The sequence below is a fragment of the Protopterus annectens genome, chromosome 12.part0 (assembly GCF_019279795.1).
Source record: "Protopterus annectens isolate FY-2018-M chromosome 12.part0, PAN1.0, whole genome shotgun sequence".
Lineage (NCBI taxonomy): Eukaryota > Metazoa > Chordata > Ceratodontiformes > Protopteridae > Protopterus > Protopterus annectens.
This window is the reverse complement of record NC_056746.1, coordinates 926,158,312-926,184,423: the sequence shown is the minus strand read 5'-3', so window position 1 is coordinate 926,184,423 and position 26,112 is coordinate 926,158,312. Positions and strand designations below refer to the sequence as shown.

General features: G+C 42.0%; 1 protein-coding gene across 1 annotated transcript in view; it reads left to right on the top strand.

Annotated features, from left to right (window-relative positions):
* Positions 1 to 26,112, top strand: part of LOC122816881 (activity dependent neuroprotector homeobox) — a gene marked incomplete in the record, with an annotated part of 782,566 nt that overhangs the window by 720,054 nt on the left and 36,400 nt on the right. The window contains 1 exon segment of the mRNA XM_044089956.1: positions 13,387 to 13,503. Coding sequence (XP_043945891.1) covers positions 13,396 to 13,503 — 108 coding nt within the window.

Sequence of the window (26,112 nt, the reverse complement as noted above, 5' to 3'; positions counted from 1 at the left end):
CATCCAGTTACAGGCAATGTTTGTACCGGAAAGGAGAACACTCTAGCAGACATGTTAAGCAGAACCACCTCGGATGCTCACGAATGGATGCTACACCCGGACATCTTCAAGACCATCGCAAAGAAATGGGGAATGCCACAGATAGATCTATTCGCTTCCCTCTCAACCACCAGCTCAAAAATTCTGCACAAGGACATTCCATCCACTTGCATCGAAAGTGGATTCGCTCTCCTTCAGCTGGAAAGGCCTGACAGCATATGCATTCCCACCTCTTCCCTTGATACACAAGGTATTACTAAAAATCAAGGAGGAACGTCCAAGGATAATCCTGATAGCTCCAAATTGGCCAAGACAACACTGGTACCCATTGCTGAGGAGCATGTCTCGGGACAAAATGTGGTCAATACCCCTGATGCCTTTGATGTTAACTCAGAACAACTACAGCATCATGCATCCAAACCTAAAAACGTTGCAGCTGACTGCATGGCACATCACATAGCAGCAACTATTCCAGATCTCTCCCAAAGGGTGAAAGACATTATCCTTGAAGCCCGCAGACCTTCAACAAGAAGGAACTATGCAGGAAATGGAAAAGGTTTGTCATTTGGAGTGCTGAAAGAGGGAAGGATGTGTCGAATATAGATATGGCTAACATTCTGGAGTACTTGGCAGAGCTTCTACATACAGGCCTGTCCTATTCCTCCATTAAGATACATGCATCAGCTATTTCAGCAGAATACAGCTTTGATCCACCTGTCTTCTCACATCCTCTACTCAGGCAGTTCCTCAGAGGGATCAAGAATGTAAAACCTCCTAGGAAACCACCACTGCCAGCTTGGGATTTGAACTTTGTGCTAGAAAAGTTGACACTCGCACCTTTTGAACCAGCAGCAACAGCAGACCTACAGCACCTTTCATGGAAAACTGCTTTCCTACTGGCAATAACCTCAGCAAGGAGGGTTTCTGAACTTCAGGCCCTAATGGCAGTACAACCCTTCCTAATCTTCCACCAAGACAGAGTGTCCATGAGGACTAATCCTACATTTATGCCTAAGGTGGTATCCAGAGTGTCCTTAAACCAGGCAATCCACCTACCTACCTTCTTCCCCAACCCACAAAACAGAGGGGAAAGAATGCTGCATACCTTGGATGTACACAGACAGCTACGCTACTACCTGGACAGAACAAAAAGTAACAGAAAAACTGAACAGCTTTTTGTAGCCTATGCAACAGGAAGGGAAGGAAAAGCAATTTTCAAACAGACAATTTCCAAATGGATAGGAAATTGCATACGATTCTGTTACTCTTTCCATGGAAAACCAATTCCACAGAACATACGACCTCATTCTACAAGAGCAACAGCCACTACCACAGCCTTCTTACGAGGAGTGGCAACCAAGGACATTATTGAGGCGGCTACTTGGACCTCCGTGCATACATTTGCCAAGCATTATAATTTACCTCTGTATTCTAGATCACGAGCAGGGTTTGCCACTGCTGTACTGCAAGGGATCCTAACCACACCATAATCTATTCTTCCTCCTCCCCTAGTTGGCTATGGTATTCTACCCAGTTGTTATGACTGCAGATGCATCCATGAAGGACATAGTACAGTTTTGTACCTACCATAAATGTAGATGTCCGAACTGGATAGCATCTGCAGTCAGGATTACCCTCCCTCCTTCCCTCTGTGGTACTCCTAGGTATTTACCCTCCTAATAGCTAGCTGGTGGGGAGTCTCTTATGGTGTATTTGTTTGTATATATGTACATACATGCTTATTTTTTGTGTTTGCCTTCTATCCTTTGGGAAACATTGGCATTTTAACCCAAAATTTAGACTTCCAAGAGGGCAACTGGCATCTGGGGCAAGAAACACTGAAGGAAATGGCGTCGGCTGATGCCTTTATACCCGAAGACCAGCAGAGATGACGTCGGGTGAAGTGCGACATCAGCCGAAGCCGGACCCGGACTTTGGAATCCGGCCGACCGAAGGGCTGCCTGACGACAGGACAACCCAGTTGTTATGACTGCAGATGCTATCCAGTTCGGACATCTACATTTATGGTAGGTACAAAACTGTACTTTATAACTCATGCACGCACCATTGAGCCACTTTGTGCTAAATTCTTTTTTGGTATTTAGTGTAGCAGTGTGGCATTATGAATGATTCTGAATACCAGCATTTTATTTTTTGAGTTTGGATTTATTGGAATTTCGTATTCTGAGGTTCATACCATCCCCAGAAAAAATATTTACCCTCAAAAGACAGATTCCACCAGAGGAGTTCCAGATGCAATACCTGTAACTATTCATGAACAAGCACTTCATTAGGCTTTAACAGAAATGCTTCTTGACCCAGATACTGCCATTTTGGGTGGGGGAACCTCAAAGACCAATCAGAAGAAAGCAGCCCTTCTAAGGGGAAAATTTAAAGGCCTTTAAAGATTGCTGTTGCAGAGAGTATGGGGCAGTCCTGCAGAAGTCAAAGGGCAGTGTTTCCACAGAGTTGTTGACTTTTAATGCTCTGGTCCCACTGCTGGTGTCCTTCAGCATCCTTGTCTTTTGGAGAACCATTCTGAGGTTGCCAGTGGTACATTAAGCTACTCTTAGTACCCAGTTCTCTGGTGAGGTAGTAAAGGCCTCCCGGCTAGATTTGTGTTTCTGTCGATCAGTGAATGTCATCTAGCCTTCGTTATTTGATGGATCCCTTCCCATGTGGGTGGATCCCCCACTAAAAATACACATATTGTCTTGATAGAGGAGGTTGCAGAAGCTTCATCTTTCCTGAAGCTTTCCACTCTTCCTCAGTGGCATGATGAGCTGCTTCCTTTTCCTGTGTGAGTACTGATGCATGAAGGGCCCAGGTGCAGGCCTGTTGTTGTCTGTCACCTCCCCTGTAGTTGGTTTGTCAGTAAATATCTTCAGACACCGAGTTTGATGAGGAAAATTTGGCCTACTTGAATGAGATGTCCTAGCCAACAGGATATAGACAAGGCGACCATCTTATGTACCCCTCTCCCAGGGTAGCTGGACCTTTTGGGGTTTGAGGAACTGAAGCCCACTGCAGTCCTCCGGGTGTTCAAGGACACTTTTTTGAATCGGCCTCCTTAAAATTAGATTCATGACCATGGCCCCCAAGAAGTTTCTACAGGGCTGAAGAATCCTGCAGATACCTGAACAGAAATCCTGTTGCAGATCCAGCACGTTTCTGTAGATGCCATCCAGAGGTGTAGACCATAATCCAGGATTCAAGTTGTTCTCTAATGACCAAGATCCTAAGTAGGTTTGACAACAAAAGGTGTATGTTTTAGCAGTCCTGCCCTTCCAAGCCATAAACTGTCAGCTCTACATTCTGAAGTTCAAAGAGAACAGTTTCAGGCAGATCAGGAATCTGGCATTGGCACTCCAATATGGAGCCGTGAAGGAGAGTTCCAAGGCTTATTCATATAGTGTCATATGTGGGTAGGCATTAAATCAAATGTGGGTATGATGCCATTGATGCCTGCTAGCTTTTAAGAGGTGCAGCTGTAGACATAGTAATGAGAAGGCATGTATGGCTTAGAATTCCGGCATCACCAGAGGATGTTGGGGGACATTTGCTCATTGACCCCTTTACAATATTTTAGTGTTGGTGCCTTATTCTCAAGACGTCTTCAAGACAGAAGTGATTAAACAATTATTGTATACATACATCCAAATATATAGTAGTAGTAGCTAACTTGCTAAATAGTGGTGGTCCTTTAGGAAGAAACCAAGATAGACCAGTCAAACTGAGAAGGACCTTTGAAAAGACAGAGGCCTAAGGAGGTGACATAGGCAAAAGCAAACAGTTAAAGGGGGGGGGTTATGACCTGTTAGGCTACAGTGGGCAGCACTACCCCTTTATTTTCCACTTATGTTTTATGTAGTAGGCATTCCTATTTCAGAGGCATTTGGTTTCAATAACTGTGAACAAGTGGATAAGGGAGATATCAGGCTGCAGCAAAAAATTAAAAGTTTACATTCCCTTCTTTGGAAAGCACCCCATCCTTCCAGAAAAGGAAGAACTAGTACAACTGGTCTTGGTTCACATCCTTTTAGAAAGGAGTTGTGGAGTGTTGTGCTGCATGAATAAAGAAAGTGCTGTTATATCAAGCTTTGTCTGGTTCCCCAAAGATATGTGGCCCTTGGATGCCTGTTCTAGATTTCTCCATGCTGAAAATGACAAGCTGCCAGGTTCGTTACTAACTCTCCAGGCACTGCTACTGTTTTATCCAGATGTCTTGTTGAACCTAGACTTAAGGAATGTGTACTTGCACATACCCAACCAGGTGGGACATAATTCCTGAGATTCGTAGCAGGGTATAAGCAGTTCTACTTTGCTTGTTTGTACTTTGGGTAGGTCCATGGCATCCACGGTGTTTGCCAAGTGCTTAGCACCAGTACATGGTTACCTCAGGACCCAGGGATCTACATCCACCTTTCTGTAGAGGAGTACCTCATCCATAAAGGCTCTTACGCGACACATGATCTCTCCTTTCTGGTATTTTCCCTAAGTATATCCTTATGCTGGAAGAGCAGATATATTCCTGAGAGTCCGGAGTCCTCCTGGAACTGAACAAAGTAAACTCTCCTTATCAAAGAACAAAGCTTTGCAACTCAGTTATTTTGGAATCTCAACAAGAGGAATGCAGTATCAGCAGTAACGTTCCTGAAAGCTCTAAACTGTGTCACTCTCTACTGTTATGGTACCTTTGGCCAAGTTGCACAAGAAGAAAATCCACTGATGCATGAAAAGTTTGAGGTGCCCATTAACAAGAACCTCCTGATCACCTGCAAGAAGATATTCAAAGGGTAGTCCCAGCAGGTACCGAGGAGTCGAAGATGCCTTTTGTAGTCAAAGTGAGCATGTAGACACTGACTTCAGATGCCTCAGAAAAATAGTTGGGGCCCTCATAGGCCTTCATAAGGTTTTGGGCACGTAAATTGCATACGTGTGGTCAGACACACAAGTCTGAAGGAAATGGTGACCCTCTTCTAGCCCTAAGGATTTTCAAGACCATAAACGTAATTGCAAACATGATTATCATATGGTATAGAAACAAACCAGGGGTGACCACTTGTACCAGCTGTGCAGATTAGCACTAGCAGCCTGGGATATAGCCTCTTGTTTGGATTTTCACCTTTAGGAATCCTACAAGCCTTCAGATGTGAACACTGTAGCAAATCAGTTAATGGGTAAACAGTCACAAGTTGTGACAGAATTCTGTTGACTTCAGGACTTTAAATGTAATCTGAACAAAGTCAAGGGTAAACTTTCTTGCCTCAAAGAGAAATCACCCACTGAGGAGATTTTGTTCCAGACTCCAGTACAGGAAGGATGGGCAGTAGGTGAACTTTCCATCCCATGGAAAGGGAGCCTCCTTTGTGCCATACTTGTCCACGTACTTGTCCATTCCTCTAATCACACAAGTGTTATAGAAGGCCAGACTGGACAAAGGAAAACTCATTTTGGTAACTCCTCAGTGACTCTGGCAGCTGTGATATTTCCTTGTAGTGACCCATACCGTTTTCTCAAATGTGACCTGCAAACACAGGAGGAAGGACTTGGTGTAAGACCATCCATTCTGCCGAGTCCCATTCAAGGACAGTTCTTCAAAGGCAGTTCACAGGTAAGTACTAGACAGTCAGCAAACTATAACAAGCCAAGCAAAAAAAAAAAAAAAAAACTGTTTGAAAATTCCCTTCAGCCTCAAAGAGGGCAAGACAAGGTAGACCAGAGGAGAAATTGAAGTTTCCCAACCAGTTGTTTAGGTTAACCTTGAAGGTTTCGGAAGTGCTTCTGTCTTTGTCATGTACTGGAAGTTTGTTCCAGAGGTAGTGTATCTGTTGGACTATGAATGTGTTATGCTATCTTGTTGTCTCTATACATTGATGAAGGTTTACATCCTTGAACCCAGGTTTTTGATGAACCATTTTTTCTGCAAAGGGATAGGAGCTCAAGGAGGGTCAGATCTTTCACAACTCAAGACTAGACTGCTATCACTGCAAATGAGTCTATAAGAGACCAAGGGTGGGGAGATAGGGCTTGAGATCAGTGATCTTAGTTAGGAATCGTTGAGATCTCTCAAATTGAATAATATATTTTGGACAAATATATGCCCAAAGAGACATAGTATTTAAATAATGAGACTGATGAGAAATGATTAAGGGGGAATTAGACTTCTCTGGATCTAGAGGAGATTTCTTTGGAAATTAAGTGAGCCACAGAAAATGACTTCCAGACTACTACAGAGGCACAGTAATCAAAAGTTAAGGAGCTCTCCACAAGAGTATCTGCTTGTAATAGATGTGTCACCTATGTGGCACTACATGGAAGCATTTTGTTTACTAAAATGCTGCTGTTTTTCATCAGTTGAAATAGTCGACCCATATTGGAGCAGTTCTGAAATGGTGACTTGAGTATTGGCTTGAAGGTCTGAGAAACTGATGCCAGGTAGAAGAGGGCCCTGCATTACACCACTGGTGACATTTTTGCATGCAGAAGTGACTCTTACCACATGAATTCCACTGGACAATCAGTGAGCTGTCCACCGCACTGGAGGTGAAAGTCTGTCAGTAATCCTCATGAGGAATAATGGCCTTGGTATTCTGTATGTACTGCATAACTGCTCTCCACTGCTTTAGTGACTTTTTCAAAGAAATTGATGAGGTTAAAGAGTAAGGTGCTTGCCTCTGACAAAGCCAAATTGATAAGGTTCCAAGGTTGAGGTTTTCATTGTTCAGATTGAGGAGGTTTGAGGTAATATGTTCTGTAACTTTTGCATATGAGGGTAGTGGGACTAAAGGGTCTGTAGTTACCTGGGTCTGTGTTTTTTCCACCATTGTATAATGACGTTATAGTGTCTGATTTGTAGGCTGCGGTTAGAGCCTTAGATTTAAGGAAGTGGTTTAGATAGGCCATATGTGCAGATAATCAGGCAGCTTGGTGTGTTTTTTGGGGCCCATTGATGAAAGGCTGTTAGCTTTTGAGAGTAATGAGAAGACTTATTCCATAGTAATTATAGGAGGTGACTGGGGCTAAATAATTATAACTGTAGGAGGAGTAAAATTTGCACTAAATTTGACAGCCAGGATATTGGCTATTTTCTTTGAGTCATAGCGGACAGTATTAGGAGTCATCTCTGAACTCTGACTGTTGAGTCTCAACTTCCAGACATAGTTAAAGATTTGTAGTTATTTTCAGTTTCCCTTGTAACTGCCCTTGGCCAGTTTAAAAATAACGGAGAACCACTGTTGCTTAGGCCAAAAGGGATTCACCTCCACAATCTCTGTGGAGTCGTCCCGGATCTTTATAAGAACTTTGGATATCAGTGGAAAGGGTAGAAAGCTTAAAGGAACATTCGTGTCCTCCAGGCCTGATGGCAAGGAATCCTGGGTCAGAATTTCTTTAGTTGTCTTCTCTGAGAGTGGACACACAGATCTACTTAATCTGTTCCTCACAGTTGAATTAGTTCTAAGACCAAAGGGTGAAGTTTTCATTTGTGTCTTAGTCTTGCTTAGCTTGTCTGTTAAAGTTTTGCTCTTAAGAATGTGTGAAGCCTGACTAGTCAAATTGAGCTAAGTTGCATCCTCCCAGACTGTTGTCATAGTAAGTCTGCAAAGGGAGTAAGATCAGTATCCCTCGTTTTATGTACGACATTACTGTGATGGTGTTTCTGAAAACATGTAAAGGTCCTGGAGACCAGAGATGATTTAAGGCTTTCAAAGTGTTTATCACTACCATCATCTCTGTGATATTTGGTGCTTCTATCAGTCGTGATGGTTCCAGAGACCTTGCACTTTTACACTTTTGAAAACCACTCTCCATGCCAAGTCTGATGCATCTGTTTGTACAGACTAGAAACGAGTCGGAAAGGAAAATTAGAGACCTGGATTGCAAGAGATCTGGTTTACCCACCATAAAATCTCCCTCCTTAGAAACCCGAGAACAAGTTTCTGAAAAATCAAGGATGAATATGTTGAGTCTAGGCTGACCCTGAGGTACCACTGGAGTCTTCTCTTGCAAAGTCTGGCATGGGAAGCATGAGCATCATGGCTGCCATCTGTCACAGAATCCTGAGAAATTCCCTGGTAGAAACCTGGCTTTGATTTAAAAAAAATTAAAAAAAAAACTCAGAAGAGGAATTTTTGGAACATCTCAGCTTTGTCTGGAGGAAGAAGGTCTCGTCTCTGGGCAGAATCTAGCAGACATCACAGTAAGTCTGTTATGTGAATAGGGATGAGAGAAAATTTCTGTAAGTTTCCTTGGAAACCCAGACTGGGTAAAAGATTCTGAACACTTGCTAAAGACCCTTAACAACTGAAAAATCGCCTGAAATGACAAGGTCAGGTATGGTACGATGTGGATGCCTTAAGGTCTGCAATATGCAATCAATGGAACCAGAAACTTCGTGAATATCCTTGGGCGGTAAAAAGTCCAAATGGTAAGACCGAGAACTGCTAATGTAAGACGGGTACAGAAAATCTTAAACATCTGAAATGTTTGCCAGTGGGAATGTAATCGTAGACAGTTTTAAGTATGTCTTTACCAAGAAGGCTAGGAAAGGTACTAGAGGCAAAAGGGATTGACGAGATCATATTTTGAACCTTACGACTTTGACAGGATTGAGAAGGGAGACATGTAGCACATGCTTGGTGCCAGAAAAATCCTTGAATAAAGCCCTTTGCCCGTCTGGCCAGGGGGGCACTGTTGTATTACTGCTTGTGAGAACATTTGCTGCACAATTGGAGGAAACTGGGAGACTGGGTAGATTATGCAAGGAGTCCCCTGGAAGGGTGGGGAGGGATTCTTGTCTCAGAGTACCCCTACTGAATTACCTTTAGGACTGAATCAGTCTTCTTCCACAAAGGAAGATGAAGGCTCAGAGACAGAGAGTGAAAGACTAACGGGGGGGGGGGGGTTGAAAGGACAAAAATAGATATTTTGATTTTAGTAGATTATCCTTGATTTTCAGAGGCTTTCCCTTTCTTTTTGAAGCCCCTGTGCCATTGCTTTCTACAATCCTGTTATGGTGTTTCCTTTCTACTTGAATTGGTTTTGAAAAAGGGGCACAGCACAACTCACTCAAGACATTGGTGATGGTCCAAAAACACCTAATTTCAGAACAAGGAGGTCTTTACAGGGTTTGATGCTCCCCCACACATGCTGTTAGGTTCAGATGTACAACACTAGGCTAAAGCCAACAAAGACAGCAAACAACATTAAAAAAGGTGACTAAAAAATCAAATGCAGTAAAACGTCATTAGACATAATAGAGAAATATTTCTCCAGTGTGATACATAGCTTAATTCTGGATTAACACTGAAAACTGAAGCTCTGAAAGATACCTTGGTGATGGAAAGGATGACCAGTACTGTACTGAAGTACTATACTGAAGTAACTCAGCTGGCATTGGACCCCAGAAGAGTATTGCATATGATTCAGACATGAAAATTTATGCAAGTGTCAAGGACTGAAAAATCTATTTGACAAAAACAGCCATTCGGGTGCTTACATACATCCAGTAAAATTCCCAACAATTTTGTATAGTTTCAGTTATGGGAGCAGTGTTTCCAGAGAATCCAAGAAGTTGTAGGAACATACTGGGAAACACTCTTTTGTTTGTAAGACATGCACAAAACTTTCAAAACGAAAGAAATGGCAGTTGGAGAAAGGAAAAAAAATGCAAGGTTACCAACCTTAAAAGTCCTAGATAGGTCAAGGGACTGGGAAGGTAAAGGCATTGAAAAAACACAGAGGTTGAGCAATCCATCCTCAGCCTCTTTTTCCCATTTTGCACATGGAGTCATGGTGTCACTTCAACAGTGAGAATCCTCTCGAGCCAAGGATTATACCACCGGGTGGCTAGCCCTGCAGCGGTTGAGCAGTATGCTCTCGAAATAACCATAAAACACTTTAAACGGTGACCTTGGAGAGCCATTCGCAGCAACTGCACTTTTGCCTGGCAAGAGAAACCTAGAGATAGGGGTCTTTGCACCACAGTTGTGGGAATAGAAGGTAAAGTTAGGTCGCCAGTAAAGTTTTAGTTGTTGAGCTGCCGAGTCCCAACAGCCTTAAGTCTTAAAGTTTAAAGGAAGATGGACAGGTCCTGTTGTAGCACACTTTTCTTTAAACACTGTGGACTTGTTTGAAGAGATGGTACACAATTCTGTGTACCCATTCTAATGGTGTACAAGTATAGTAACTATCTTTGTTGTAGTACTCATTCTGTCATATTTAGTCCACATGAGCTATCCGTTATACCATCTGTACAAGTATCTTCCTTTGTCTGGTATAGCAAAATTCAGCACACTCATTTCCAGCTTTTTTATGGTTGTTAGTACACTGCCTTTGTTTCTTTACAGGAAGAGCCTAATTGAAATTTAGCTCAATTCGAGCCAAAAGACAGTTTAGTGCTTTTCTCCTGCATATAGGAAAAAGGGGAGTAGCTGGACTTAGATTTCGGTCAGGATCTTGGCTTCAGGAGGATTTTTTTTTTTTTTGTCTGCATGGGCATTCTAAAGTTTCATGGGCTTTAAACAGGATCTCTGTCAAGTCCAAAGAAAACTCCATTAGGGGTTGAGTAGCCCAAAGATTGCGGTGGTCCCTAAAGTCTCAGTCGATAGTACTTCTTGGGAGAAAAATGTGCTTTTGAATTCCCATTTCAGTTAGTCTGCTCAGAAAAAAATTCTCCTTAGCACGATTAAGGATTGCTGATTGTTAAGGTCATTGTCAATCCAAAAAGGAAACTTGAAAGTCTTCATGCAGAAAATCTTCCAAAAGAGGAGTAAGGACTGTATTTTCTTTTGGTGCAAGGAGGAAGTAACTGATGTAGATCTTGAAAACCACCTAGGGAACTTTATAAGAAGACCTAAGGTATTCTAGTTTGTGTGGAGCCAACATGATTTCTTTGGCCCATGTTACTGCTGAACGACTTTAATACTCATCCATAAGTCATAAATCTGTGTCAAGTGACAAGTGCCTTGACCTTTGTTATTGCTTGTAATGCTGAAGGCAAAAGAGGAATACTGGACTTCAGTTTTATGCTCTGCAGAAGTACAGGATAAACGCATGTATTTTTTTCTTTGCTGGTGAGGTGTTTCTCATAACTCTCATATCTAGGCTGATTGTTTGATACTGTCAGAACCACAAGAATTCCTTGTTTCTTTAAAGAAATTAATTGGACTGGTAGGAAGCTGAGAACAGGTAACAGGAAAGAGGTCTTGTACCTGTTTACATCAAACATCAAGCTGAAAACCTTATTTGCTGTATTTAAAAAGTTTTATGTAGAAAGCAATTTGAAACACATTGCCTCCTATTCTCTCTATGTGTAATGAAAAATATAAGGGAGCATTGTCCTGTCTGAGTTGCGTATAAATGCCATTTTAATTATACATTTGCTGATGATTTGTTTCTGTTTATGTAATCGTTCTGATTAGACTCCTTTCGTTAGGGTCATGCACCAACTAATGTTGCATGAGGCTGACTTTACCCACATGCAAAGGAGGCATTCAGTTGCCTAGCAACAAAGGTTGGACAGCTAACAGCATATGAGTAGGAAGCAGAAGTAGATTTGTTGCACAGTAGGTACAAATTCATCCCTAAAGAAAAATTACCTCAAAACAGGGCCACTGCTATTCATCAGATAAAAAAGATGATTTCCCTAATATTTGCAGTCCGCAATTAGTGTATTCGCAAGGGGAAATCTCTACCGAACTGATGAAAATGACAATGTCAGGGTTTTGTTGAAAAGTAGTAATTCAGATCTTCTGGGATACAATTAAGATTGAAGGGGAAATGATAAAGTACTGTACAACAGGGCAAGTTTAGAACTAACAAAATATGCTGTGTGATGTATTGGTTCTTTAGGCAATGGAACTGTGAAGTCTGGCAGTTTTATGGTGTGCAGTAAAGCTAGAGACAGATATTTGAGATAGCTGACAAAAAAAAAAAAAATGTGTTCCTAAAAATATTTTACAGTTGAGGTGATATCTAACCTGAGAATTCTACACATCTAGGAGCGGATCTAAGTGAATGTAGATTGACAGTCACTAGAGGTTGCCTTTTTATTCTAATGTGATGTAGAAGCATTCAAGCATTATTTCTGTACGTGTTTCCCTTCATTCCTACTCTCCTACCATCAGGTAACCAGAAATGTCTTAAAAATGGTTAAATAAAATTAGTTTATGATTTTTTATTTTTATTAAAAACTAATGAAGCTCACACTTGGAGTTTAAATAAGCATGCTTTCAGCAATAATAATGGAAGCTCAGTGCTTCAGAACATAGGTTGTATAGGAGTCTCTTTTTTTTTTTTTTTCAACAAAGGAATCATGGTTTTTCTTTTAACATCAGTTGTGTAAATGTTTGTTTCACTCACTCCAAGTGGGTGAGTTGATTTTGTATGGAGCATATGCAGCATTACTGACTGGCGTCTTGAGTTTTCATATAGAAGCTGACTGGGTACATTTTTAAATATTTTGTACAGCACTATAATGGGAGTTATGGTGCCACATGTTCTAGCTGGCAATTAGCTGCTGTCCTTTGTTGTGGAAAGTGGGCTGAATCCAACCCATGTTTGACTGTACTTGTGTTGAAGACCATGTATGTTTGTGTGACGGCTAATAGAGGTTAGTAAACACTTGACAGATCTGGGACATTGTGAGTGAAGCTAGAGTACTGTTTTGTGTCTAGGACCTTGTGATTTTAGAATTTTAGATTTTAGAATTTTTCTTTGATGAGCTGTACTTTGATCCAGCTTTGCCCTCTCAGATGGGGAAACAAAGAATTGGAGGCATGGGTGTAAGGGGTGTAATTGTAGGCTAATAAAGATGTGCCATTTGTTTCCAGTGATCTTTTAACTTTGCAAACCAGCACTGGAGCTGACACACAGGACAGTATATTAATGTGAAGCTATAACTTTTTTGTATTTCTGCTGTTTCTGCAGGACGTTTTTTTCAGATGTGACCAGAATTTAGAAGTACCAATCTTAAGCCTTTCTTTATATCTGAGAAATGTTGCTGATTGTTGTGATAAGTGTTGTAATTTTTTCCCAAATTAAACATCACCATAATTTATATTTATCATAAAATATTTGAGTATGCTGAGTAACTGAGACCCCCTTGTGACAACTCTAGGCATGCGTTTTTGAGGGATGTGGAACAGGACAGAACTAATCCCAGATTAATAACAATTTGAAGGAGAAAATTCAGTGAAAAAGGTTGCAGGAGGGTTTAAAATTAAAATAACAGAAATCATTTTGTATTCTGACACGCAAGTTTGTCACTGTAAAAGATGCAGTTCTTGATAACCCTTTAAATTCAAATGATAACTTTTTAATTAATTTATGCTGCCTTCATTACAGACAGACACTATGTTCCAGCTTCCTGTCAACAACCTTGGCAGTTTAAGAAAAGCCCGCAAAACGGTGAAAAAAATTTTAAGTGAGATTGGCTTGGATTATTGTAAAGAACACATAGAAGTAAGTATATCAGTAGGAACTGGTAATTCTTTTCTTTTGGGAAGTCTGGGTTCTTGGTTTTTTTTTTTCTTAGTGAAGTCTGAACAGTAAGCCTTTACCTCACAGCATTGGTCTTCATAGATTAAAGCATGGCACATGACCACAAAACCCTGATTTGAACATTTGTTCTGTTGTGAGGTTTTGCTTTAAAATGTTAACATTCAGGACTTCACAAGCCTGAAAATGTCTCCATTTATGAACCTGACAGGGTTGTTAAAAGGAAGGACTGAAAAGGCATCATTTGTGCATGACTTCCCTCTTTGTCTCTCTGTCCTTCTCCTTCCCTCTCTTCCTTCTTTAACTGAATTATTTCAGGTGGTATTTTAATTTGTTTTAACATTTTACAGTGATTCATTTATTTGCAGAGTATTTTCACCTGTTAAGCATTTTACAGTGTGTTTTTCCCACGGAGCGATTGAAGCCATGGTGTGCATCTGGGACTGTAGCATAATGCTGTTCTTGCAGAAAAGACTGGTCATCGATTTAGCTGTCCACTCAGATGTGTTGGGCTGCATAGAAACTGTTGGACCATTTCCATAATTTTGAGCGAAACATGTTTCCTCACACAATGTCTTGTCTGGCTTTGTCGTTTGTGGAACTAAGTTTATTGAAGTTCAGACTTTAGCGCATCAGTGGTATATCAATGAGTGGGGCATGTATGTCCTTTGTGGTAAGACACTTGCCATCTACTACAGATGTGAGAAAGGGAGTTGGCATTAAGTTTGTCAGTGCTTCTGTATCAAATGCTGTACCTTTATCCTGCCATGGTAGAAGTAGGAATGATAAGGAATAGAATGGTTCTGAGAAATCTTTTGTTTTAAAGGGGCAGGGTTGTTTGGAGGGGGGGGGGATATTTCAAATTGTTAGGAGTTTGAGTAATTGGTTAGAGAACTGCATTTTTTTGAACAGATGAAATTGTCCATCCCTTTAAAAGTGCTGAAGAACAGGTTTGGTTAATAGAAGGGAAGATTTTTAAGTTAAGAAAAATCAGAGTTTCCAAATAAGCAAAAACAGTATAGTAAGGTCAGCAGAATTACTCCTCCTGAAAATGCACTTCTCTTTGAACAGCATCCAAGAGTGAACTATACCAAACCTCCAAAGTCAAACTTTCTGTTCTGGACCCACTGTATATGGGCTTTGGTAGTAGAAATGTCTGCTGTGAATCATTTGTCTGGAAGGAGTTGTACTGGCAAAGACTTCAGTGTAGTTTATTGTTCACATGTTTCTGTTTATTGCATTGTATCTCCATATTTTTTCTCTCATTTTTGTTTTTCCACTTTTTGTATGCTGGGTAGTCTTAGCCTACTTGTTAGTAATAACTGTTGCCATCTTGAGCAGAGAACTGGTCATTCATCTCCGTGTGGGACTCTTGTGTAGTGTTTGTAGGCATTTAATCTCTGCCCTGGACATTTCACCTTGAGATATTGTGTGTATTTATTTATTAAGAACAAGTAATTGAAAAATTCTTTGTCTTTCCATGATCACTGTTGTAGATGACTACTTAGTAGTTGCATAGGTGAGGGGAATTGAAAAGAAACTTAGTCCCTCTGGAAAAATTCCAATTACCCATGTTTTCCACATAATCTTATATTCACAGAGTGAGTGGCATAGATGCTGATGAAGTTCCCTGCAGTAGTTTTGTACCTTTGTTGAAGATGTTTTCTACCATATTGTTTCCAGTATACTAATGCCCTTAATTTAAAAAGACTTTAAACTCCCCAGTAAGGCTGCTAATTGTATAGGAATGTTATTCTTTGCTTTTGTCATATGTGAGGAAAATCAGTTCAAACTTATAAATTCCTGGTCTCAGTTGAACTCTGGCATCTTTTTATCCATTCCTCATAATAGTATGTCAGCTTTAACATTTTGTTCCATAAAATGGATTTCAGCTATGTGTGTATGCATATGGGGGGGTCGATGTTTTATACAGCTACCACCTTCTCATAAAGTGCTAAGTTACGCTAATTTGACTATTAGTACAGATAAAAGAGGAATGACTGCAAAGTATATTACAGAAGTAAAATTTACACCATTGTGAGGTATAGGCCAGAGCCATGGCTGGCATGTCTAGCACCTGTGCTGTTCCTGATTTGGTGCCCCTTGACTTTTAGGGGTCCAATCCCTGATCTGGCACTCCTCATCGAAGGACTAATGTAGGTTGTGCACAAAAAAACATTCATTCTCTGATCAGATGCTCCTTAGTAAAGGAGATAGCCTGGTGCATTTTCCTGCCCCTAGTGTCCATTCAGTTAAGGAGTGAACAAACAAAAACACACAGACACACACAGCTGTGAAGCACTTTAATCTCGAAAGCAGTATCAACATTCATTTCCATACCAGCATCCAGAAACATCAGTACTGCCTGGTCAGCATCTCTCAAGTCAAACTCCCTAACACTTTGTACTCGGGGAGGCTGCCCCCTGTGATACACCACTGTCATGGGATCTCAATTTGCAAGGATGAAAATGCTGTAGCTTCCTGAAGGCCATCAAAAACTGAATCAAAAGACCAATAGATGTTAACTGTAAGTCGTCTTGAGTTAAGGTTTGATTGGAAGACTGATAAAAATAGGAACTCTGAAAGTGTGCCGCATGTGGGACTAAAGGTGACATAGGAGGAGCATCTTTGGCACAGTGAAATGATTCACAGTGAGTTCCATCACAGTAGAAGAAGAGAGGCGCACTAGAAAAAGTTTTTCAGTTTTCTTTTCTTTTCAGAGTGCTACTAGTGTGCCATCCTTTACATGAGGATAGCAGTTAGTAGAGTTTGTAAAACCATTTAACATGCCACTGTCACATGTACAGGTTTAGTGCACTCCATTCACCTAGTGCTGTTGAATCCAGTTCAGTTCCTGTAATGACCCCATAAACAGCCACCTCTATCCAGAGTTTTTGACAAAAGTAGGGAACAGAAGTCAGTTGCCTGGTCTTTTTTCCATCTCACTCACACATACATACATATACCTACAGGCAAGTTGTCAATCCTCCTATTGTATGTCTGTGGGATGTTTGAGGAGTACCTGTAAAAAAATTCATACGGACATAGGGAGAGCATTGGTACAAAAGGCAACCCCAACCAAGAACTAAACTGAAGTACCTCATGCTGTTAGGCATCAATGTTGCTCACTGCATCACCGGGTTGTCCTTAGTAGAGTAGTCCTTAATTTGTACAATTTTGTTAACCAGATGTGTGGAATGGTTGCAGAATCCTTTTCAGTCATGACTCTGGCCACATGGCAGAAACAGTAAGCCTTAAAATAAGGCAATAAAATAGCATATTTGCAACTGGAATGCGTAAACATTTGATCATTTTAAAACAGACAGGACTTTGTCAGAGGTTGCAGTTTGGTCTGACAAATTTAGTGCAAGCTACTAAGAATATTTGATTACAAACACACACACATTTTATATATATATATATATATATATATATATATATAAAATACACACAGCTGTCAGCAAGAGGGAATTTAAACTTTTAGATACAGTTCAGCATGCTTAGTATTGCCAAGCCATTCTTTAGATCTTTTGTTAGGAGACTACAGGTGTTCAGTATAATGGCGTATTAAGCAGGGGTACAGTTTCATGAATTAAGGAGTAGTGTGGTAGAAACATTTGCATTGAGTGGAAAAGAAAAGTACAAAGTTAGCAAATGTCTGAAAGTTGTGAAGCTTGCATATCTCATCAGAAGTAGAGCTCTATACAGTGAGTGCTAACTTTATGAAAGTATAATTAGCTGTTGTCACAAAAATGGTAATGAATTATATTTGGAGAGTTTGTGATATTTAATGTCGAATTGTGAAAGTTGATATTTTTGTATTTATCAGTCAAATAGTTCATATTTGCCTTTACTTTCATTTGTTGGTATAATCTGCTGGGTAAAATCATACGGTTAATTTTGTGCCTAAACTTGCAAAGACATGTCAGCCTAGTCTTAGACTATTCTAAATTTTAACAAATTTAAAATACTTGTGACCGAGTTGAGCTGTTTGTGTCAAAAGGCAAACTGGTGATTAAGAGCTGCCCGGCTTAAATGTCATAGTGATGGAACTGGACATATGAAGCCCTTGGCAGGAATTGGTCTTTAAATGAAGGTGATTTGGTGTGCAGTAGTTTGACTCAGTTCTACACCAGATTTACACTAATCCACTATATATGGGGGGGGGGGGCATTCGTGCATGTGTCTTACTTGTTTGCTTGGGTGCATGTTGTGTATGAATGAGTACATGGCTGAAAACCATTATTTTTGCATTTTTGACCTTGGTGTGTTGTGTTAAGACAAGGAAACATGGGTGCAAAATCTGTTGCTACTGATTGTTTGGGCATAGAGGCATTGGACTTTATTTGTAACCCTTGCTGTAGCAGTTTTGTGGAAATGTCACAGAGTCAACCGCAGACAGAAGATGTAAGCTGTGTTCTTACCATAACTATAAATGTTCATTGCTTCACTGTTGCAGTCATCAGCAAGCTATCTTGCCTGCAGAAGGTAGCTGGTTGTCATCCTTACTTCCAGAGTTTTATTTTCCCATACTGGCCTCAGCTGACTCTCTTCCACTCGGACATCAGGATGTTGGTGATGTAAGAAGGGCAGTGTCCCGTGTTTTGTTTGCATCTTTCTTGCTGCAATGCTCAGTATGACGTAAGCATTGCCAAAGTTTTTTTTTACCCTGCTTCCAGAGAAGGATAAATGCCACCTCCCCAGAGGAATCTTTTCTAATTTTGATAAGTTATGGTATTGCCACTGTGTGATAGTGATTCTGATGTAAAGGTTTACGTAAGAGAAAACAGTTGTGTAGATTGTAGCAAAGAGTTTTCCACATGATGACTTCCACATTCACTGTCTTTAATGCCTAGGCCTACAGCACAGCATAGGCAGTTGTCTGCCATGTGTTAAGTTCGCCCCAGAGCAGTCAGGAGAAGAGTAATTTTTTCCAGGAGTACACAGTACACAAGTAGGCATAGATGGTTATCCCATACATTTTCGGTTTTGGCCATGGCCTCCAGGTACCTCCTCTGAAAGAAAATATTTGAAAAAGCAGCATGAGAAGCAGTGGGATACTGAGTGTACAGTCCATCTAATGTTGACAGTTTCCCCTAGGTCTGGCAGCATGAACTTAGTGAGGAACATTTCCAGTCCCTGGCTCCAGAAATGGATTTGGTTAAGGTCTCTTACAAGACCACTCGGCAGACTACCACACCTTTAGTTCTTAACATGTCCTGCTGGACTGAAGCCACTGAGATAGCTCTGAGGCCTCTCAGAGGCCCTGGCTGCCAGTGCCTGAATTGTGATTATAGAGGGGAAGAAAGATATCTACTCTCTCCTGGTTTGAGAGGAGGTACTCAGAGATAGAATAGAGATCTTGGTCAGTTGCCCATGAACTGAGACCCTAAGGTGGTTCACTCAGAACATCTAAGGCCTAAAGCACCTAAGCTCAAACCAGTGCCCACTAGCTTGCCAAGGCTGGGCACATCCTCAGTTCGGTCCTTGTCCAAGGTGTTTTCCCACAATTTGTTCCAACTGGTACAGGACTATATAAACTTTTAGAAGTCCAGGAAGCCAGCTCTGTAAGTTCCTGAGGTGTCAGAGAAACCTTGTAAGAAGAGAAAGGTAGAGACTGTTCATGGGTAGAATACTGATACCTCAAACTCAAAGGTGAATGGTCTGCCATTTGTGGGCCAGGTCTGTCTTCTACCCATTTATGACTGTTAACACAAGAGGATCTTTCCTTTGGGAATACCTTTCTTCAAATGAAAAAGTAGTTCCAGTGATGTAGTGCTTTTGTGGGCTGGTCAGAGCCAAAATCTTCAGCTGTCTTCCAGTTATATATGTTCCTGGAGGGTGTTTTCATCAGTGCAACGCTGGGGCAGAGTTCACTTCTGTTCATAGGAAGCCTGACTTGTTCTACTGGATCCTGAAGTCCTTTGGTAGATCCAGCTGCTGTATTTCCTAAATTCAAGCAAGAGTTAGTCTTCAGGTCCATCCAGAAAATTTATTCCCAATGGCAATGGGACATTTGACTGCCTTGAGGGAAAAAAGGCTATACCTCTGCTACCTTAGCCTTCAGAGCTTTAAACTGTCAAATCAGTGTGTCTAGCTGTCAGCACTCCCTACTTGACAAGATTAGGTCTAGAAACGTAGAAAAACGCAGAAAAGGATCTGAACCATCCTGGTATTACAGTCCAAAAGAATGGATATCACGCAGAGCAACAGCAACAGGGTCTGTTTTTTGAAGACGTTTCTGGCTGAGGACACAGCACCTGAAAATCATGTTAAGATGGAGCTTCAAAATGCGTCTTTGAATAAGGAACTCCTCTTCATCCCCATTCCCCCTAAAAGATAAAGACCATGCAGTAGATCAAGCTGTTTTTTTCACTCACAGACCTCTAAGTTCAGCTGGAGTGTTGCCCCTGTTACCCCCAGCAAGACAAAAGGCAAGCACAACAAGAGAAAGTGGGCCAAGTACAGAAAGTTATTCCAAGGAAAGTCTAAGGAGAAGCCTTGAGGTGCTCTGGGCAATGACCCCCCCTCACCCCCACCTCCCCAAAAGAGCAGCTGTTACTCAACCAGGTTGACACCCTCCCCCCCTTAAAACTTTTTCTTATAAACCCAGTCCTGGACCAATCCTATTCCTTTTCCTCCTTGGAGGACACAGTGACATTTTAAGACCATTTATAAGAGAATGAGAAAGGGTTACCCAGGGCCAATGGGTCTTGAACATTCTGAGGCAAAGCTACAGACTGCAATTTCAAAGAAATGCTGAGTTTGGGGTGGTGCTCCTTTTGTACAAAAATGTCAGTTAACCCTATTCCCACTTTTTGAGAGCCTTCTGAACTAGGGACCATAGAGTACCATAGCAGATGAAAACTCAGGATTTTACTCAAGGCTGATGTTCATATTGCAGGATATAACCCATACAGGTTAGGCTACCACATCAGTTATCATTCAAACATTTACTAGTGTAAGTTTACTTACACAGCTATACTTTCTTGATACCCAGAAAAGATGCCACTTTGAGACCCATTTTCAATCTGTCAGGACCTAACAAGTTCTTGATTATTCCAGTGTTCAAAATGCTGACACTTCAAGACCTACTTCTGCTGTTCCCTCAGATCTTCGTAATCACCCTGGACATAAAGGATGCCTACGTGCATATTCCCATTGCCAGGTCAACAGACGATTCATAAGGTTCAGAGCAGGGAGGTATCATTTCCAGTTCAACTTTGTTGTTAATTAGCTTGCATCCAGGGTCTTCAGTAATTTCATTTTGCAGGGTAAAGAGCATGCACATCTACCCCTATGTAGATGACTGAAGGATTCAAGCAGATTGTGTAAAGGCTATTCAGAGGATCCTGATATTCAATCTGTTATGTTTCTATATGACCATTGCAGGGGAGTTTCACAGGGTTTTGGGGTACATGGCATTGTGCATAACCATAGGCGTCCTTGTGTGTAGGGTGTGTGGTATGTCGCATGTAGGCTGTTGTCGTACGTAGGCCATAAAAGCGACATACACATGCACCATCCTCGGATCTTCTTTGCTGTGTGTCACATACGTATGGTCTGCATGCTGAAATGTTTACTGTTTCAACATCTCAGATAAGTGCCCCATTGGGGAATCCTTTTTATATTTTTTGGTTGTGTGTAGGGTTTAATGTCATCCAAGAAGAGCAAATGCCAATGTGGAAGTCAAATTCCACATAACCAACATCAGAGTTATTTCTGTTTTGGGCGTAACCATGACCATAAGTCTTGCCCATTCTGCTAATCCTTTGTTCACAAAACCTTAAGAAGTAGGCCAAATTCTCTCACCATTTATTTAGAGAACCAGCGGTTAACCTTCTCACTAAAACATGACAGAGGGTCCCTCAGGGCCAGAGTCTGTTACTGAAGCAGAAGGCCAAGAAAACAAGGGCTGAAGCTTCGGCTGCACCTCCATGCCAGATGTCTCTCCAGAGATGGTCACTAGTCCAGAGATATGATAAGGGCATATATCCGATCCACAATCCTAACCCGTTACAGAGGTCGCCTTGAAGCAGTATATCAGCACTTCTTTGGAAGAACTGAAGGCGTACAGTCTGGCTTGAACTGTGGCTTTAGACAAGCCCACTAAGCTTCTTCCCTCCCCCTTCTTTCTTCTGACAAGGACAGCAGACATATGGAGAGACTGGGGAAAAAATGTACATGTCCGCCACCCTTGCCTTTAGGGTGGTGAACTACCAAACCCACATGACAAAATACTCTCTAGAGCTGTTGTCACAGTTATGTAAAATTATTTCAGATTTGCCTGACTCTGAGAATAAATCTCTGGCTCTGTCCTTGTTGGGTGCAACCTCTCAGGTGACCTGCCACTCAATAAAATGTAGCTATGATGCAACAGAGGCTTCCACTAGGACAGCTGCCTCAGGATCTGTCCTTAAAAGATTTGCATGGTTAAGATTCCAACCCTTACCAGGGGATATCAAATCCAAATTGATGGATGCCCCTGTGGACAATTCAGCCCCGTTTGGTCACTGCGGCTACTGACCTGTTTAAAGCATTACAGGAGAAGAGTAAGAAGATGCAGGACTTAAAATACCTCATGGTATCGCTTGCCCCAAAATTCCAGAGGAACTACCCTTTCTAAGCCTGCCTGTGTTAGAAGACAATCCAGGCCACCTCAAACTAAGACAAAGTCTGGAAAGAGAGAAATCATTAAGGCCCACCACAAAAAACACCCATTCTAGACAGGCCAGGGTCCATTTGACTATTTGCACCCCATATCTCCCCCCCTCCCCCGCCTCTCATAAATCCAGCGTGGGAAAACATTCCTAAGGACTCTTGCTTGCTTTCTATCATAAAACAAAACAGGTACTTCATCATCTGGGAGTCTCTACCTCCTTTCAGGGGCATACCCCAATCAACCAAAGAACAACTTCTACTGTTTCCACAGGTGTTGCAAGACCTGTTTGGTCAAGGCACTGTTCAACATGTCCCAGTTCATCAAAGGGGCAAAGGATTTTATTCCAAGATTTTTGTAGTTCCAAGGAAAGAAGGCCCCTGGAGACCCATCTTAGACCTTTCCTTCTTCAACACCTTCCTGAAAGTACCCACCTTCAGGATGCTCACATTACAAACTCTGTTAACTCTGATCTTGCCTCAGTAGACATAAAAGACGCTTACCTTTATATTCCAATTTGTTCCAAGTTTTAGGAAGTATTTAAGGTTCACTCTAGCCTCTGGACACTTTTTCAGCCTTGCCCTTTGGTCTTTCTACCTCCCCAATTGTATTCACAAAATGCCTAGCATCAGTTGCTGCATTCTGCAGACGGCATGGGATCCAAGTTTTCCCATACTTGGATGACCTTCTTTTCCAAGCAGTCAGTCCAGTGGTGCTAGAACAAAATCTTAGCCACTCAGTTTTCATTCTTCTTTCCCTAGGATTCACTATAAATTACCAAAAATCTGTTCTCTCCCCATCAGGACCACGTTTTCCTAGGATGTAGGATCCAAGCAGAGCTCATGAAGGTCTCCCTTCCCATTCAGAAGGCCCAGGAGCTCAGTGCTTTCTTTCAAAGTCTCATTCTTCCCCCTCACATTTCAGCCAGAACCTTTCTCAGAACTATGGGCTTCATGGCATCCACCATCTGTATGCTCCCTCTTGCAAAAATGCACATGAAGAAATTGCAGTGGTTCCTGAAATTGGCGTGGACACAGCATGCACACCCTCTAGCATTCAAAACTCACCTTCTTCCCTGCCTGAAGAGGGAAATAACCTGGTGGATTTAGCAACTCTCTGGCAACCCAGGCCTCCCACTTCATCCTCTTTCACCAGTACAAGAGGTGGACACAGATGCCTCAGACACTGGCTGGGGAGCAGCTTTCAGTTCCATGGAAGCACAAGTCACCTGGTCACCCACTCAAAGAAAGAATCACATCAGCATAAATGAAATGAGACCACTGCTGCTGGCACTCCAGGCCTTTCAGCCCCTCCTCATTCCAGGGTCCTTAACAATTTTTGCAGACATGACAGTCCTCTGGTATGTGAACAAACAGGGGGGACCAGGTCTTACCTATTGTGCAGACTAACTGTCCAAATGTGGGAGCTGGCAGTGAAATTGCAGACACCCCTCCAGGCAGTATACATTCCCTCAAGTCTGAATGTGTTGGCAGACACCTTGAGCACCTCCAAAACACAACCTTATGAATGGATGCTTCACAGGAATGTGTTCTTGGACATTGTCCACCTATGGGGTATCCTACAAGTAGATCTCTTTGCCCCCCCCCCCCCAAGAACAGTCAGCTTCCTCAGTTTTGTGTCAGAGACCCGCACCCTCTGGTCTGGAAGGTGGACGCACTCAGCTTTGCAAGGAGAGAGATGTTTTTATATGCATTCCCCTCCCTTTCTTCTCATTCCAAAAGTCCTACTAGAGATACAGCTGGACAGATCAAAAATCTTGATGGTGACCCTCTTTTGGCCAAGACAGCATTGGTTCCCCTTACTCCTGCATTAAGCCAAGGGCAGTCACCACAAGTTACCCCACGGAGTGGACCTACTCGTACAATACAAGGGAACCCTCATCCACCCCCCACCTGTCAACCCTGCATATGACATTGTGGGTGATAGGGCCTTGATTCCTCTCAGACCCTTTTTTCAGAGGAAGTGCTTAGGGCACTGCAGGAGGCCAGGAAACCCAATACTAGAAAATCTTATTTATCCAAATAGAAAAGATTTTCAATTTGGTGTCTCTCACGTAACCTGGACCCACTAAACAGTGGAAGTCCTAATGGTGTTCTCATACTTATGTGAGTTGCTGGATGCTGTCTAACTTTTTCTTCAGCGAATGTACACCTGTCTGCTGTCTCTGCCTGTCTGCCTCTCTCAACCCCCCCCCTGCTTCCAAATTTGAGGCCAAACCATTCCTGAAAAGCATCCTTCACACGAGACCTCCCAGGAAACCAGCTAAACCCACCACCCCCAGATGTTAACTTTGTCTTAGAAAAACTAACCTTAGCTCCTTTGGAGCTTAGCAGCTTCTGCCTGTCTAAAATACTGCTCCTGGAAAACAAGCTTGCTGCTAGCAGTCACTTCTGCCAGAAGGGTTTCTGAACTCCAGGCTGATATGGCCTCTCCACCTTTCTTAGTATTTCACAAGGACAGGGTATCTGTCCGCACCAATCCCTCTTTTATGCCTAAAGTGGTAAATGAGTTGTCCCTCAACCAAGCTATCCATCTTCCTACCTTTTTCCCTTCATCCCAAACTTCTGCAGGAAGAGTCCTACATACTCTGGATGGCACCGACAGCTATGGTTTTACCTGGACAAAACCAAAAGGTATTAGGAAATCAGGCCAGTTGTTTTTTCCATTCACCCTAGAACCCTAGGGCATCCTGTCTCAAAACCATACCATTTCCAGCTGGATTTCTAAGGCTATCTCCTTCTGCTATGACTATCATGGAAAGAGCCTATCTTCTTCCGTCAAGACACTTTACCAGAGCTATTGACTCCTCGGGTGCCTTCTTCAAAGGGTTGGACACCAGTTCCATTCCGGAGGCAGCTACTTGGTCAGCAGTCCATACCTTCACCAAGCATTACAAGCTGGACAAAAATCAAATCTTGGGCAGGGTTTGCTAGAGGCATTCTTCATGGCTTCCTTGAAAGCTCCACTGCTCCTACCTCCCCCTTTTCCTCCTCCTCACGAGCTTTTGCATTCTCTCTCTCGTAACGAATACTGCAACAGCAGAATAGAAGGACACAAATTAGTCATGTAAAATCTTAACATTAACAAGAGATGTTTCTCTTCTCTGTTGCAGTATTATATCCCTCCCTCCATCCCCAGAACTTGTTCTTCATTGGATGTGCTTCGCCTACATACCTATTTCTCAAGTGTTCTCCCTGGAGCACTCAGTTCTAAGGATGGTACGTGCGTACGTCACTTTTTTAATGGTCTACGTCTGATAACCTGTGTGCAACGTACCACGCACCCTAGGTAATAAAACCTCTGGTTGCTTGGCAGGCAGTCTCCCTCATGTAAAGAATACTGCAACAGAGAAGAGAAAGACATCTATCATTATGGTAAGATTTTAGATATGTAATCTTTCCATTAGCACAACTGCAGTTAAGAAGGTTGTGCATAATCATGGATCTGAAGTTGTCTTCATTTGATCTTCAACCTGTGGGTCTCTGATCCATCCTTGGATCCGACTGGCCGTATACTCCAGCCTTGGAACCAAAAGCTGAGCTCCTCCTCTCCTCCCCATCATGCCCCCCTCTCTCTGCACCACACAGATGTCATTTATCGCTCGCCTGAACAGCTGCGGGATGCATTACCGAGTTCCCTCCTATTTTCTATCTCCTACCCTTAGCTAGTTAGTTAAGAAAAAAAAAGTAAAAGTTTACTTCAGTGTAGAAGAGCTTCTGTAAGTAGGGTCTTTCTCTCCTTCTGTACTTTCTTGCTTCTTCCTTTCCCCGCAGTAAGTGTGGGCATAAAATTCCACCTTTCAATGCCCATACTCTGTGCTTGGTTTGTCTAGGTGCGGACCATCTAGATTCCTCCTGTCCTGTATGTGCTGGCTTCAATCAGCGCTCGCTTAT